This window comes from Aethina tumida, chromosome 3, assembly GCF_024364675.1.
Source record: "Aethina tumida isolate Nest 87 chromosome 3, icAetTumi1.1, whole genome shotgun sequence".
Classification (NCBI taxonomy): domain Eukaryota; kingdom Metazoa; phylum Arthropoda; class Insecta; order Coleoptera; family Nitidulidae; genus Aethina; species Aethina tumida.
The window spans coordinates 5,736,422-5,750,800 of NC_065437.1; the positions used below are offsets into that span (position 1 = coordinate 5,736,422).

Here is a 14,379-nt window from a genome sequence, read left to right on the forward strand (position 1 = left end):
AGCCCCAATTGCACAGCGAAAAGCCTACTGAACATTCGACAATGGGTTTGTGAAAATATTCAGTGGGTTTTGGGGGATGTTACAAGTCTAAAATGATTAAAAACACTCAAAATTCAACTAGTGTATTTAGGTCACTATTTTCAAGACTTAATTACTAAAATAACAACAGAAAATAATAATAATTTGATTAATTATCAATCTATTTTGAATAATTTTCAGTTTCAGCTGTAAGTAGTTCCTATAAAGAGTCAATTGGGTGCTGTTATCTCATTTTTATTTTAGAATACATTTTATTTCTTTGTTCCTTAGTAGTATGACAATTTATTATTTATATAAATTATAATAATATGTAAATTGTTTTACTATTAAGTGTTAAATTTGGTAAATCAATTGGGTCATCAAGGAACTGTCTTTATAATTGAATTTACAAAAGTACTAAAACAGTACCTCACGTTATCCTTCTCTAAACTAATCATTTGAGGAATATTTTGAATATATTTTTCATAAAATTTATAAATATATAAGTCCAGGACAGTTTTCGTTGTCCCATACGATTCGTATGGCGGTGTTGAGCGAACTGCCATCCAGACACGATCTGTACGAGCCATCCAGCCCAGTAAAAAGGGGCCTTATTATGTAGTAAAGCGAAAAGAAAACCGAAAGAATGTGTGTGTTATGTGCCTGAAACATATTGTTATGCCCACTTTTTCATTATGCATTCGAATATTACTGAATTTACAGGTTTTTTTTTCCTTGCTCCGGCTTTATTTGATAGATGGCCGTTACCGAACCGTTTCTCCGGTGTAATATGCCACCGGTACGACTACGTTTTAATACGATTTTTATGGCGGTGATATGGTCCTTCCTTTTATATTGTTCGATGTGCGAATATTTATGTCACGAGTTTAATCAGGAAAATTAATAAATTTACTTCAGAAATAATATTTCTTAAATTAACTGGAACTGGTTTTAATTTGGAAAAGATGACAGTAGTATTGTGTTTTATCTGTTTCTTCCTTTGAAAGTTTACAAAATTAATTTTTATTCATAATCAATCCCAAATTTATTAATAATAAATGTGTTACCATATTGTGGCAGATAAACAATTTAAAAATGGAAGAAATAAATTTACACACTTGCTTACCATATCTGTAATAGTAAATTAAATATTATTCAATCAAATTGCATTGGTAATAGACGCATTATTAAATGGATATAGATAAACAAGGGGATATTAAAATAGTATATTTTATTATAATTATATAATATATAATATTATAAATAACTGAAATATACAATTTTTGAAACTTATATGAATCATAGTAATAGAATAATGAAGGAATATTTATATTTTGAATTCTCTTTGTCTACGAATTTATTTTCAAAACTTACAAATGTCAAAGATCAAAATTTATGAGATGTTTAAATTAAGTAATATTAATCAATAAAAATATCATTAATTCAGCAACAATTCCGAATTGTGCTAATAATAGACGTATTATTCAATGGTTATAGATAATTAAAAAAATATTCATAATCGTGTAAAAAATAAAAAACAGTCATGTAAAAAAAATGTCTGAGATGTTAAAATTTAAGTTTTACACACTGATTAAGTAATTAATATTAATCAATCAAAAGGTCATTAATTCAGCAGACATTCCGTATTGTGTTAGTAATAGACGTATTACTAAATGTTTATACATAAGTAAAAAAATATTCAAAATTATGTAAAAAATAGAATAAATAAATGAAAAACTTGTATAATAGTAAATTATTATCCAATAAACAAGTTTATAAATCTCAACATTTATGTGGGATGTTTAAATTTTAATTTGATAGATTGATTAAATAATATTATTGATGATAATCAGTTTGAATTTATATATAAGAATCTGGAAACTTGTATTTCTCATTAATTGTACTAATAGATTAAACCAAATTTCTGTAGGACGTTAAATTTTAATTTAACACATTGATTAAGTGTTATTCAAATTGTCACTACTGTTCAGTTCATAATCAATTCCGAATGGTTGTAGATAAGTAAAGAGATTTCAGATGTTATAGACAATAAACAAATAGACGAAATCTGTCTAATACAACTATGTCTAATAGTAAAGTAGTACTCAACAATCTTAACATTTATGTGGGATGTTTAAATTTTAATTTAATTTTGATTTGACAGGTTGATTAAATGATATTATTCAATCAAGCTGTCTAAAATAATATTTAAATGTTATAATTAAGTAATATATAAATGTTATATTCCTCATAAATCGTGATAATAGAATAATGGAAGAATATTTATCTTTGAATTACATATTATCCACCTGATTTCTGTAGAATATTTTAATTTTTAATTTATTTAGTAATATACTTCAATAATTGTAATTAATTCACAATGAATTTCGAATTGTATTAGTAATAGAGCTATTATTTTGTAGATAAGTAAAGATAAATTCAAAATCATGAAAAAATAGAAAAAATAAATATATAAACTTATTTATATCTGTAATAGTAAAATAATATTCAGTAGTAGCATTACATTATTAACAATCGTTCCAAACTGTATTAGTAATATTATTAAATGATTTTAAATAAATCATGGTAAAAGAATAATGAAAGAATATTCTTATTTGGTAATAAAGATATCAAATTATAATAATAATTAATTAGTAGGTAAGGATATCAAAATGCTGTATAAAAATAAATCTAAACTTGTATTATGGATCAAATATGATAAAAATTATTCAACAAACATATAAATAAAGAATAATTGCTTATTCTTTCATTTTAGTTTTAAATCTATTTTAAAAGCTTAATAAATAATTAGTTAAGTATTATTATTCAACATTAATATTACGTTATTAACAATTAGTTCCAAATTAAATAGAAATTAATCTGAAAACACATATTTCACATAAATCATAGTAAAGAATAATGAAAGAATATTTTTATCAATTCATAACCAATTCAAAATACTTTAATATAAATAAAATTATATTAAAGTACTGCAATCATTTCTAAATTGTATTAGTAAGATTATTAAACAGTTACAAACATTGTTTAATGGTGAGAAGTAGTGATAGAAATTAATCTGGAAACATGTATTTCATATAAAACATGGTAAAAGAATAATGAAAGAATAATTTTATTATTTCATAATCAGTTATAAATGGATGTAAATAAATAAAAGTATATTAAAATACTGTAAGTATTGGAAAAAGAAAAGAAAATAAATCTACATACACTTGTATCACGTATGATATTAAACTATTATTAAAAATTCATTGAATTTTGTTTTAAGTCTAATTTAAAATTTTATAAATGTCATCATAATAAAATTTGTATGAAGTTTGAGTTTTAATTTGATTGATTAGGTATTAAATTAACTTGTCATTGATATTGTATATATATATCGAAAAAGTTTAAAATTGTATTATTATAATTAAACAAGATGTAGACAAAAAAGCATAAGATTTGGTAATAGCATAATGATGGAATTTTGTTGTTTTGTCTATCTGTCTGTGGGTTATAAAAATATTTACTGTATTTTATATTATGTATAGTATATTTATATAATATAATAAATAAAATAATTTGAAACTGATAAAGTCATAAATAATAATATTCAATCAAACTGTCATTATTATTTGCCACATCGGTTAAAAACTTAATTAGCAATAGAAAATTACAGTCTGTATATAGTTTATTTATTTGCATATCAGTTTTAATATAAATTTTCCTAAAACTTTTAAATGTTCATCAATAAAAATATCCAAGGTTCAGTCTAATTAAGTAGAGATTGTAATTAACGTATAAATCATAATATTATCGATTAGTTTTCTGAGTAAATATGAAAACAATAGTAATGCGTATTTTAGTCATAATTTAAAATTAAAACAGTGACACATCATAATAAGTCATAAATATTACAAAAATATTTATTTCAGCTGTACTAAAATGTGAGTGACTTGATATTATTATTATTTTTTTATTAAATTGGTACTTATTTGTCAATTAAAGGGGGTATACATATTTTTATAAAAACTTATGTAATACTTATCATTTTCCTGCTGGATTAATCAAAGAATAATATTAAAAATAATACATCTATTTATTTTTCCAAAGAAATATTTATTCAGTTCAGACAATCTGTACAATTACATTATTATAAGGTTATACAGTTATTATAAGAAACATGGCATCAAAGCAAACGTAACACTATATATAGATATAGCGTGTACAGTCAACTGTTTATTATAGTACATTCAAGAATAATTCGGCTTTTGAGAGCAGGTATGAAGTAGGATTTCTACGTCATACAAGTACGAAACATGTACACTTATACTACTTACGATATTTATAAACATTTCTCTTACTTTACGATTAATTACAATCATACAGACTTTTAATTTAATTATAAACATACTGTGATAAAATGATATGACAATAATTTTTCACAAAATTAATCATAAATTGACAATCGAAAGAACTACACTCCGGTTTATAGCCGGAGTCGAACGGGCCCGGACCACGATCACATCGATTCCGAACAGCAAAACGAAAACTTAACAACACTTGTACCAAAATTATGCTCTGAATCGTTTTCTCGTTTCGTCAAAAACGATAATAAAAAGGCATTGCACATTCTTTCCGAAAACTAAACTAATAAATACTCAACAAACTTGGCAGAAAAATAAAAACATAAATTAAACAAGTCGTTTATTGCACTATCAATATCATACTATTCACATTAACAACAATGTTTAACATTTTTTCGGAACCTCATGTGACGGCGGCCGTTTTGTCATTTTGTACAATACATAAATAGAGTCATAAACCTATCGTTTTTTTTTTAAGTTATAAGTTTCTATCACAGGCTAAAGAGAGCTGCAATCTGTTTTACAAAATTGAACAATGCACAACTTGCATAAGTACAACAACGACTGGAAACATCCAGTACTGCACATTGATGTTGAATTTTGTAAAATCCTAAAACTGAAATGGAATTTGTACAATAAGAAGGCCGGAATATTAATTAATTAGCAAACGAAATGGTCGAGGGAATAAAAAAATAAATTAATAAACGGCAAGTAAAATGGTACTTGTACTACAATATACTGATTTCTAAACTGTCTCTAACTACCTCTAAAAAGCTTTTGTTTCTTAAAAGCATTAATCAGTCCAATGTTGCTCGAATATTTTAGGGGGAATTAAATATAATAATACGACTACAGAGCCTAACTAATATATACACATGTATTCTGTACAATATCAATGACGTAAAGAAAATCATCCAATTTTAATAGCCCAATTATTTTTACAACATACTATCCAAAACCAAAAAATTGGCGTACGTAGTCATCCACAGGACAAAAACAATCCCGACGATTCCTGGACCAATTTGATTTTAAATGGATACGAGTTTTTGTGGATATAAATATTAATCTAGGATTAAAATGGTCTTGATCCAGACATCACCGGGATATCGGGGAGAACATCGCTGAAGCATTTTCATAATTTAAATGTTGGGAAACTTGGCGGTGATGTTGCTCATAATTTTGTCTTCGGAGGAATAGCATAGCAGTTACGAAGAAGTAACGAAATTCGCGTATACATGTTTATTTTTACATATTAAACAAAAAAAAAATGTACATAACTTTATCTTTTACATTTACAATTTGTGATTTATTTTTTTTTTTTTGGAAAATATTGTACAATTTTACGTATCTAATTGTGAAGTGGGCTCGATGGCCTGATCAACTATTACATAGTTTCACACGAAAAACAACATCGAATAGTCTAAGAAAATATTTTACAAATAGACGAGGGAGATACAGTAATAGCTATTTTTATCATAGAAGGAATTACGCATATTATGTATTTATTACTAAAGAGTTAATTTCGTTTTTATTTAATTCTACTAAAATGTTATTTGTAGGTCTCTACCCTGACACCAAATTACGTATAATAGTACTAAGAGTTTAAAAACTCGGCCGTGTTTGTATCATTTAATATTTTTTTTTATTATTTTTGGTGAAAACCGTCCTATGTAAAAATATATTCAACTTTCTGAGTTTGACATTTTTTTATATGGCTGGTTGCTTCAAAAAGCTTGGCACAAGATAAAAGAACCGAACAAGAAATCAACAGGCAACTTAGGATATCCGAAAACAATTTGAAATTGAAACATCCTTTTAGTACGGCTACCGAATATGTAAAGGCAGACTTATAAACAGTTACTTCAAAAAATAGACCATTCTGTTTCAGATAAATACAACAAAATACATAAGTACATAATCTACCTTTAACGCCTATTCGGTTTTTTATATAAATAAATTGTACAAGGCGCACCAGGTCAACGAAAAAAGGAGTCTGTAATTATGTATAAATTAATAAAATGGTGGGTAAAACGCAGCTGGGGAACACCCTGTACAGAAAACAATAAAGGAAGTGCATTTAAGAATGCATAAAAAATTAATCACAACAATGTTACGTAACAAAACACTGATAAATTTAAATCAGAAAAACTGATTGATAAAACAACTTAAATAAAAAAAATACTATAAAATTACTTTTAAGTATAAAATATCAACGTGAACACACTACTATTATGTACAACGAATAAAACACAAATAGTATAACGAAGCTATATACACTGCACAAAAAATTCGGGGGACCTCCACCTGGGGGTGATCCCGGAATTTTGTTGCATAGTTTATAAAAGGGAAACCTTCCAGTGGGTCCAATAATTGATTTAAAAACACAAATTCTAGCCCAACACATCACTGTCTCAACTTTAGTCTCTGATGCATCCAGCTCGGCCATCCACGTTTTATGTCGGAACTTTGCTGACGGCCTTCAGCAGGTCCGAGCTGCCCGTCTTCTCCAGGCCGATCTTCATCGGGTCGTGTATGTGCTGATGGATCGACGAGTGCGTCTGTTGCTCGATCTTCTGCTGTTTCTCCTGCTGTTGCTGTTTGTGCCTCTCCTGCTCCTCCCGCTCCCGTCTGGCCTGCTCGTTTATCTCCTTGACCGCCCGCAGTTCTTTCTTTAGCTTCATCCGTCTGTTCTGGAACCAGATTTTGATCTGTCGTTCCGTCAGGCAGAGAGCGTGTGCGATTTCGATTCGTCTTCTGCGTGTCAGGTAGTGGTTGAAGTGGAACTCCTTCTCCAGTTCCAAGGTCTGGAATCTGGTGTAGGTCTGTCTGCCGCGTCGTCTTGGGCAACCGTTTGGACCTGCAACAGAAGAATAATCATTTTAAAAACATATACAACAAAAATAACTATCATAACTACTCAAAACTGAAATTTATGAGCAAAATATCTTATTAAAACAAAAGAATTGGACAAAGTCTTGAAAGACTTGGAAGAAGAACAATTCACTCTTCGTTTTGAGAAGTTAATTTAATAACTATAGTATTGTCAAGCAAATCAAATAAACGAAAATGTAGAAACTTGTCCAACTAAGCAAATAATTTTTATTCCACTCTATTTTAATTGAAGCAAAAAAGGTCTGAATGTATAAAAAGATTTGATTTACGGCCACTTTCTAACTGGGACTTGTGTATCTATTCACAATAACCACCTCACCCTGTCGAACCCTTTTCCAGCATCCATTCTGAAGTAATAAAAAAGAAAGTCTGCAACTCACGTAATAAAATCGCCAACTAAATTCTCCGAAGTTAGCGGAACAATTGGAACCCTTTTTTTTAGTTTTTTAAGCGCGTAGGTAATAAAATAGAAAGTTGCCTTTTTAGTGCCATGTAAAAGCATGTTGTAAACCCTTTTTTTTAAATACTATATGCTGAACTTTCTCCTCGACAAAAAAGTGTTTCGTCCGTTGTTTCTTAAAGGCACTTTGAATTTTTTAAGTGGCTGTCACAGTACTGTAAAATAAAATATGACCTCTTTGGGACAATTCTTGAAAGAATCGTTAAAATGCTGAGTACAACAAATAAAAGTTTTATATGCAATGAATTAATCACCAGAAGCTGTGTTTTAAAAAATTGTTGGACAACTTGATGAGTTACAGTAAGACAATAAGTTACTGAAGTTAATTTGGACGGGGAATTACCCCACTACTATTTTGCATATTAATAAAGTTTAGCAAACTGTTCCAACCCCTATTTGGTATTCGTTTCGGATTCCTCCGCACCACACCCCCAAATTAGTACCGTGCAGCCCTAATCCACTTTTAATTTGAATATGGCTGTAAATAATGGCTGAAAGATATTAGAATTTTCAGCGGACGTTATTTTTTCCGAAACCCCGTCCGGGAATTATTCGCGCTTGTTTCCATAATAAAATTAATCAAGAGTTATGAAGGGGTTCCGGTTTAATTGTTCATTTGTGGCCCCATAAATTTTATTTTATGAAAATTCTAATTGGGGGACGAATTAAACGCTCATGCAACGTGCGTACTTAAATTTAGCTGGCACGGGTTTAAGTCGAAATTTAACAGGAACTAATTTTATACCGTCGTTAGAGATACCAATTAAAATTATTAATATATTTGAAAATATCGTTAGGTTTTAGTCTTACAAAGAAATGATGTTTTAGGTGAAATTTTCGGTGTGATTAATCAAAACGGTCTCATCACCCTTGACACCCAGTGATGTTGAATCGCCGGGAGCCAGCTAGATTACTTTATGCGGGCATTTTGCATTAATTACCGTTCCCGAATAGCTAACGTCCCACTAAATCACTTCTGGGTGACGTTCCGGAGTTCTGGAGGTGATTTACGGCGTGCCCGCTCTCCACCCCTCGGACGGGGTGAAACCCCGCGGCGTAGGGACCCGTCGTCACTATGGCAACGCGGCGCGTCCGCCATGTTGGCTTGCTCCATCGGCGGAGACCTGGGACCCGCTTCGCGGTATCTTATCTCGACTGTTTTGTCAGTGACAAAGGGTCTCGTTAATAATCTGACATAATGACTTATCTTTGGTTTTCCATCGGGCCGGAATGGTGGACTCGGACCGGTTTTATGGTCCGGTATTGTGTACAAAGATTGATGTAGATGTGCGTTCAATTATTTTGGACAATGGGTAATTGCGCACACAAGTTTGTACTGAATAGATGACACGGAATCCAATAATATACACAAATACTCTAATGGAAACACACATGGTGGATACAAGACTGGCTTAAATAAATCATTTCAGCCAACTGATATATTTCTTTACAAGCCAAAATACCAATGAACATAATCCATATGTCAAGGCTGCCATTAACAAAGTGTTTTCCAATCTAGACTTCCCAAGAACTTAATCCTGTTACATAAAATTAACCCAAATCGTTAATTACTTGCTGAACTGGCATAAATCATTTTTTTGGTGCCGTTTAGCCGATACTTCGGTTCTTAAACGAACATGCGCCACGACAGCTTTAAAATTTATCGATGTTTTGAAATTCAACTCCTGTCGTTTCATATATGAGCCTGTGATTTATTGTCTACTAGAAACTGGTCTTATGTGTTTTCTGTTGCAATAAAATCGACACCTTATTAAGTTATGACATAAAAATAGATGATTGCACAAAACAACATTAGTAATCAATAAAATGAATAAAAGTTTTCACAAAGATCTCGTTAACTTCTTAATTAAAGGCGGCGTCATCTGCTGTTTGAATGGACGTATGCAAATCAAAGTGGAAGCTTTAGATGGCTTCGGAAAGGGTGGATCGAATTAAACCCTGCGTCGTTCCTGAGTCTTTCAGTTGTCACAGGTGAACTAAGAGAAAGCTTTTACAATTGGATTCGTTAAATTCATTCCTACACCTGGCCTTATTTAATATGTTTAATTCAATATTATTAGACCTAAACTTCATTATTTTTTTTTACATGTGAAGAATTAAGATAATGAGTTGTTGTGCAAGTATTCAATTCATTAATAAGAGTAAGTTGCACCTTTCTTTTTAACTAACAATAAATAAATCATTATTTGTAAGAAAATCTTCAGCTTGTGATAATTGGTCACAAACAATGAGTAAATGAAGAAAAATGGAAGAATTAAGATAATGAGTTGTTACATCTGGAGAGTTTGGTTCAATAAAATGGACTCAAACCTTCTTCCATGAAGTGAAGTATAACCTAACCTAATACCTTCATCTTGAAGACTTAAGTCTTCAATTCATTAATAAGAGTAAGTTGTATCTTTCATTTCAACTAATAATGAACAAATCATTATTTGAAAGAAAATCTTCTGCTAAAATGTGGTTTCTTGTAATAATTAGGCACAAACAATGAATAGACGAAGAAGAATGGAAGAATTAGGATTTGTTACATCTAGAGAGTTTGGTTCAATAAAATGGACTAAAACTTTCTTCCATGAAGTGAAGTCTAACCGAACCTAACATGTTTATCTTGAAGACTTAAGTCTTCAATTCATTAATAAGAGTAAGTTGCATCTTCCATTTTAACTAACAATAAATAAATCATTATTTGAAAGAAAATCTTCAGTTAAAATGTGGTTTCTTGTAATAATTGGGCACAAACAATGAATAAATGAAGAAGAATGGAAGAATTAAGATAATGAGTTGTTACATTTAGAGAGTTTGGTTCAATAAAATGGACTCAAACCTTCTTCCATGAAGTGAAGTCTAACCTAACCTAACATCTTCATCTTGAAGACTTAAGTCTTCAATTCATTAGTAAGAGTAAGTTGCACCTTCCATTTTAACTAACAATAAATAAATCATTATTTGAAAGAAAATCTTCAGTTAAAATGTGGTTTCTTGTAATAATTGGGCACAAACAATGAATAAATGGAGAAGAATGGAAGAATTAAGATAATGAGTTGTTACATCTAGAGAGTTTGGTTCAATAAAACTCTCTCAAACCTCCATCCATAGAGTGAAGTCTAACCTAACCTAACATCTTCATCTTGAAAACTTAAGTCTTCAATTCATTAGTAAGAGTAAGTTGCACCTTCCATTTTAATTAACAATAAATAAATCATTGTTTGTATGAAAATCTTCAGTTAAAATGTGGTTTCTTGTAATAATTGGGCACAAACAATAAATAAATGAAATATCAAAAATTGTAACGATTAAAATATTCTTAGTAGCAACTTAATATTTATGTATTCATGTTTTTGTTATTTTATTACATATTATACATGTACATATGTCATATCTGGATGACATTTATATGAACAATATGTTGATTTAACATAAAGCCAAAGATTTAGATTGTAAAAGCTACTCTTCACATTTTTACATAAATTATCATTAATGACTCCATTGCTTGTAGTAATGGATAATGGTAATAACTTCGTATAGGTCTGAACAAAGGGAAACACAAATATTGGAGGCCAATATGGGTTAGAATTTCGATAATGGCACAGTTAGCAGGAACGTCCCCGGTAGCATTCAGGAAATATCGTCCGCAGAAATTCTATGCACGTAATTTGTCCCTTTTCATTCACCACACCCCTCCGACAAAGTCTGCAGCCGGTGCAGGATCCGTGACACCGTTGATATTACATCTGAGTCTCAATAACCATTTTCTGAAAACGTTTTAAACATTTGTCAAGGGTACAATGTCTAAGAACCAATTCATTTGACGTCCATGATGTTTGGCAGTGAATTTCAAAGTCCAATTAAAAGTAATATCAAATATTAATACGAATATATAATTATGTAGATGCAGCCCCAACCGTAAAGCTCAAACGATCAAAGCGTCAGAAAAAGCCGACCAATTCCGCAAATCACTTGATGACCGTTAAAAGATTAGAAATGGCTTGTAAGTTGGATGTGGCGAGGCCGTTTGCCATCATCATTTCCACTGGAACTGCCAAACGACTAAAAGTTATGGGCAAAACAAATGCGTAAGTTATTCTTGTAAACAGACACTTTACATAACGAGATGTTAACCCCAACTGTGTCTCCCTGCGGAGCCGAACCGAAAACGTGGGGCTGGCGAAGGGAAGAGAACATTGCCGGCGGCTCGGATCTCTGGAATTTAAATGTATTGTGCTGGAACTAAGACCAGAATTAATAATATTAGGAGGAATTCAGGAAACACCACTCACCAAGCCGGATGGCGATGTTTCACCGCAATGTATTTAATTTCAGCAAACATTTGCTGAAGCGAACTTTAAAAATTTAATTGTTAATTAAAAGTGTCTGGGGGGCGCACTTTGTTTTAATTATTCCCTTATTAGGAAAATTTCAATTAACCATGGAATAATATTTTTACTTCTGAAGTCCATTTTTTGTAAGAACCTTATTTATTATTCTAATCTTACATATTGGGCTGCCAACAGAAAATATTGTGTAACCATTAAATAAATCTCCTAGCAAAGAGTTGGAGGTGCACAATGGTCCATAACTTAAGATTACCTGAATAGGAAAAGGAAAATAAGACATGGCACACAAAACTGGGGTCTTAAGATATTACAACAATGGCCACCATACTATATAGGATTTCTGAAAATGATTTCAGGTGTGCCCCAATGAGATAATTATAAATAATACCTTTAGTGAACGAAATAATTGCTGAATGGTGGGTAATTGTTGTAGGCATCAGTTCTCCAGTTCTTTCACACAATGCATTATTCAAACGGTGTCCGGGAGTCTAGTGGATTTTTTCTCAAAGAAATTAAAGGACGTCAACGGCATTTAAATGAAAGCCAACAATTTTCTTACAGACATTGCAAACGTGATTCCACCAAACGACAATAGTCACTCGTTTGATTGTATCCTTAATGAAATCCAGATAAGAATATTTTCTATTATTACAAGCACCTCATTTGCATACTTTGCTACCGACAACTGAATCGTCATTATGCCTCCTTGGATGGATTTAAATTATAATTTAATGGTAGTGTAGTCACATTTTAACTCTTTCCTCTTACTTTAACGTTTTCACTTGGTTAAAATTCTAATAGTTATTAAGATAACGCATAATTAATAACCATAAATCTACGTTTTGTTTGGATCGATTGTTTAGTACAACTCACCCATAAAATTTAACATTAATGAATTCCAAACGAGAAAGAACACGATTATGAATGAACTGTGGCATGACACTTTGCCGTTAGGAGTCACAAAAATTCAAGAACAATGTAGTAGTTATCTGAATCAATGTATTACCGGTTATTAACTCTTAATAATCAATGAACGTTTATTATTTCTTGACTAATTGTAACAGCCATGTTTTTATTTCAGGGTCTAAACAATACGACCCGCATGGAGATACTACGATGGGATAATTGAGCCAATAACGTACAATTGTTTAAGTAGATGGTGTGTACAAAACAATGGGAGAGAAATTTCGGGGAGTTCGAGATACTGATTGATGAACACAAGTAAAGTAGAATAGTGATAACATTTTTGACGTTTTTGTAATTTTTTGGAATTTTCTTTAATGTCAAATTAACAGACACCAATATGTATTTTCAGTTAATGAATCTCTTGGTTTAAGTTGCCTAAATAAGTAGGTAAATCTTAGAAAGCAAAATACAAATCAGCAATGGCATAATTAAGTAAAAAACATACAATTCTTTAAGTAGACAGTGTGCACCAAACAATTGGAGAGACATTTCGGGGAATTCGAGATACTGATTGATGAACACAAGTAAAGTAGAATAGTGATAACATTTTTGACATTTTTGTAATTTTTTGGAATTTACTTTAATGTCAAATTAACAAACACCAATATGTATTTTCAGTTGATGAATCTCTTGGTTTAAGTTGCCTAAATAAGTAGATAAATCTTGGAAAGCAAAATACAAATTAGTAATGGAATAATTAAGTAAAAAACATACAATTCTTTAAGTAGATGGTGTAGGCTAAACAATTGGAGATAAATTTCGGAGAGTTAGAGATACTGATTAATGAATACAAGTAAAGTAGAATAGTGATAACATTTTTGACGTTTTTGTAATTTTTTGGAATTTACTTTAATGTCAAATTAACAGACACCAATATGTATTTTCAGTTAATGAATCTCTTGGTTTAAGTTGCCTAAATAAGTAGGTAAATCTTGGAAAGCAAAATACAAATTAGCAATGGGATAATTAATTAAAAAACATACAATTCTTTAAGTGATGGTGTACACAAAACAATTGGAAAGAAATTTCGGCGAGTTCGAGATACTGATTGATGAACACAAGGAAAGTAGAATAGTGATAACATTTTTGACGTTTTTGTAATTTTTTGGAATTTACTTTAATGTCAAATTAACAAACACCAATATGTATTTTCAGTTAATGAATCTCATGGTTTAAGTTGCCTAAATAAGTAGGTAAATCTTAGAAAGCAAAATACAAATCAGCAATGGGATTATTAAGTAAAAAACATACAATTCTTTAAGTAGACAGTGTGCACCAAACAATTGGAGAGACATTTCGGGGAACTCGAAATACTGATTGATGA

The 14,379-nt window shown here is 30.5% G+C and overlaps 1 protein-coding gene across 2 annotated transcripts in view; it reads right to left on the bottom strand.

The window, feature by feature from the left end:
* Positions 1–4,113: 4,113 nt before the first annotated feature.
* LOC109602157 (homeobox protein abdominal-A homolog) overlaps positions 4,114–14,379 on the bottom strand; it is a 47,804-nt gene continuing 37,538 nt past the window's right edge. For both annotated transcript variants that reach the window (XM_020018485.2, XM_020018484.2), the window contains exon 3: positions 4,114–7,239. In XM_020018485.2, coding sequence (XP_019874044.1) covers positions 6,836–7,239 — 404 coding nt within the window. In that variant the 3' untranslated portion in view covers positions 4,114–6,835. The remainder of the gene's footprint in view (positions 7,240–14,379) is intronic.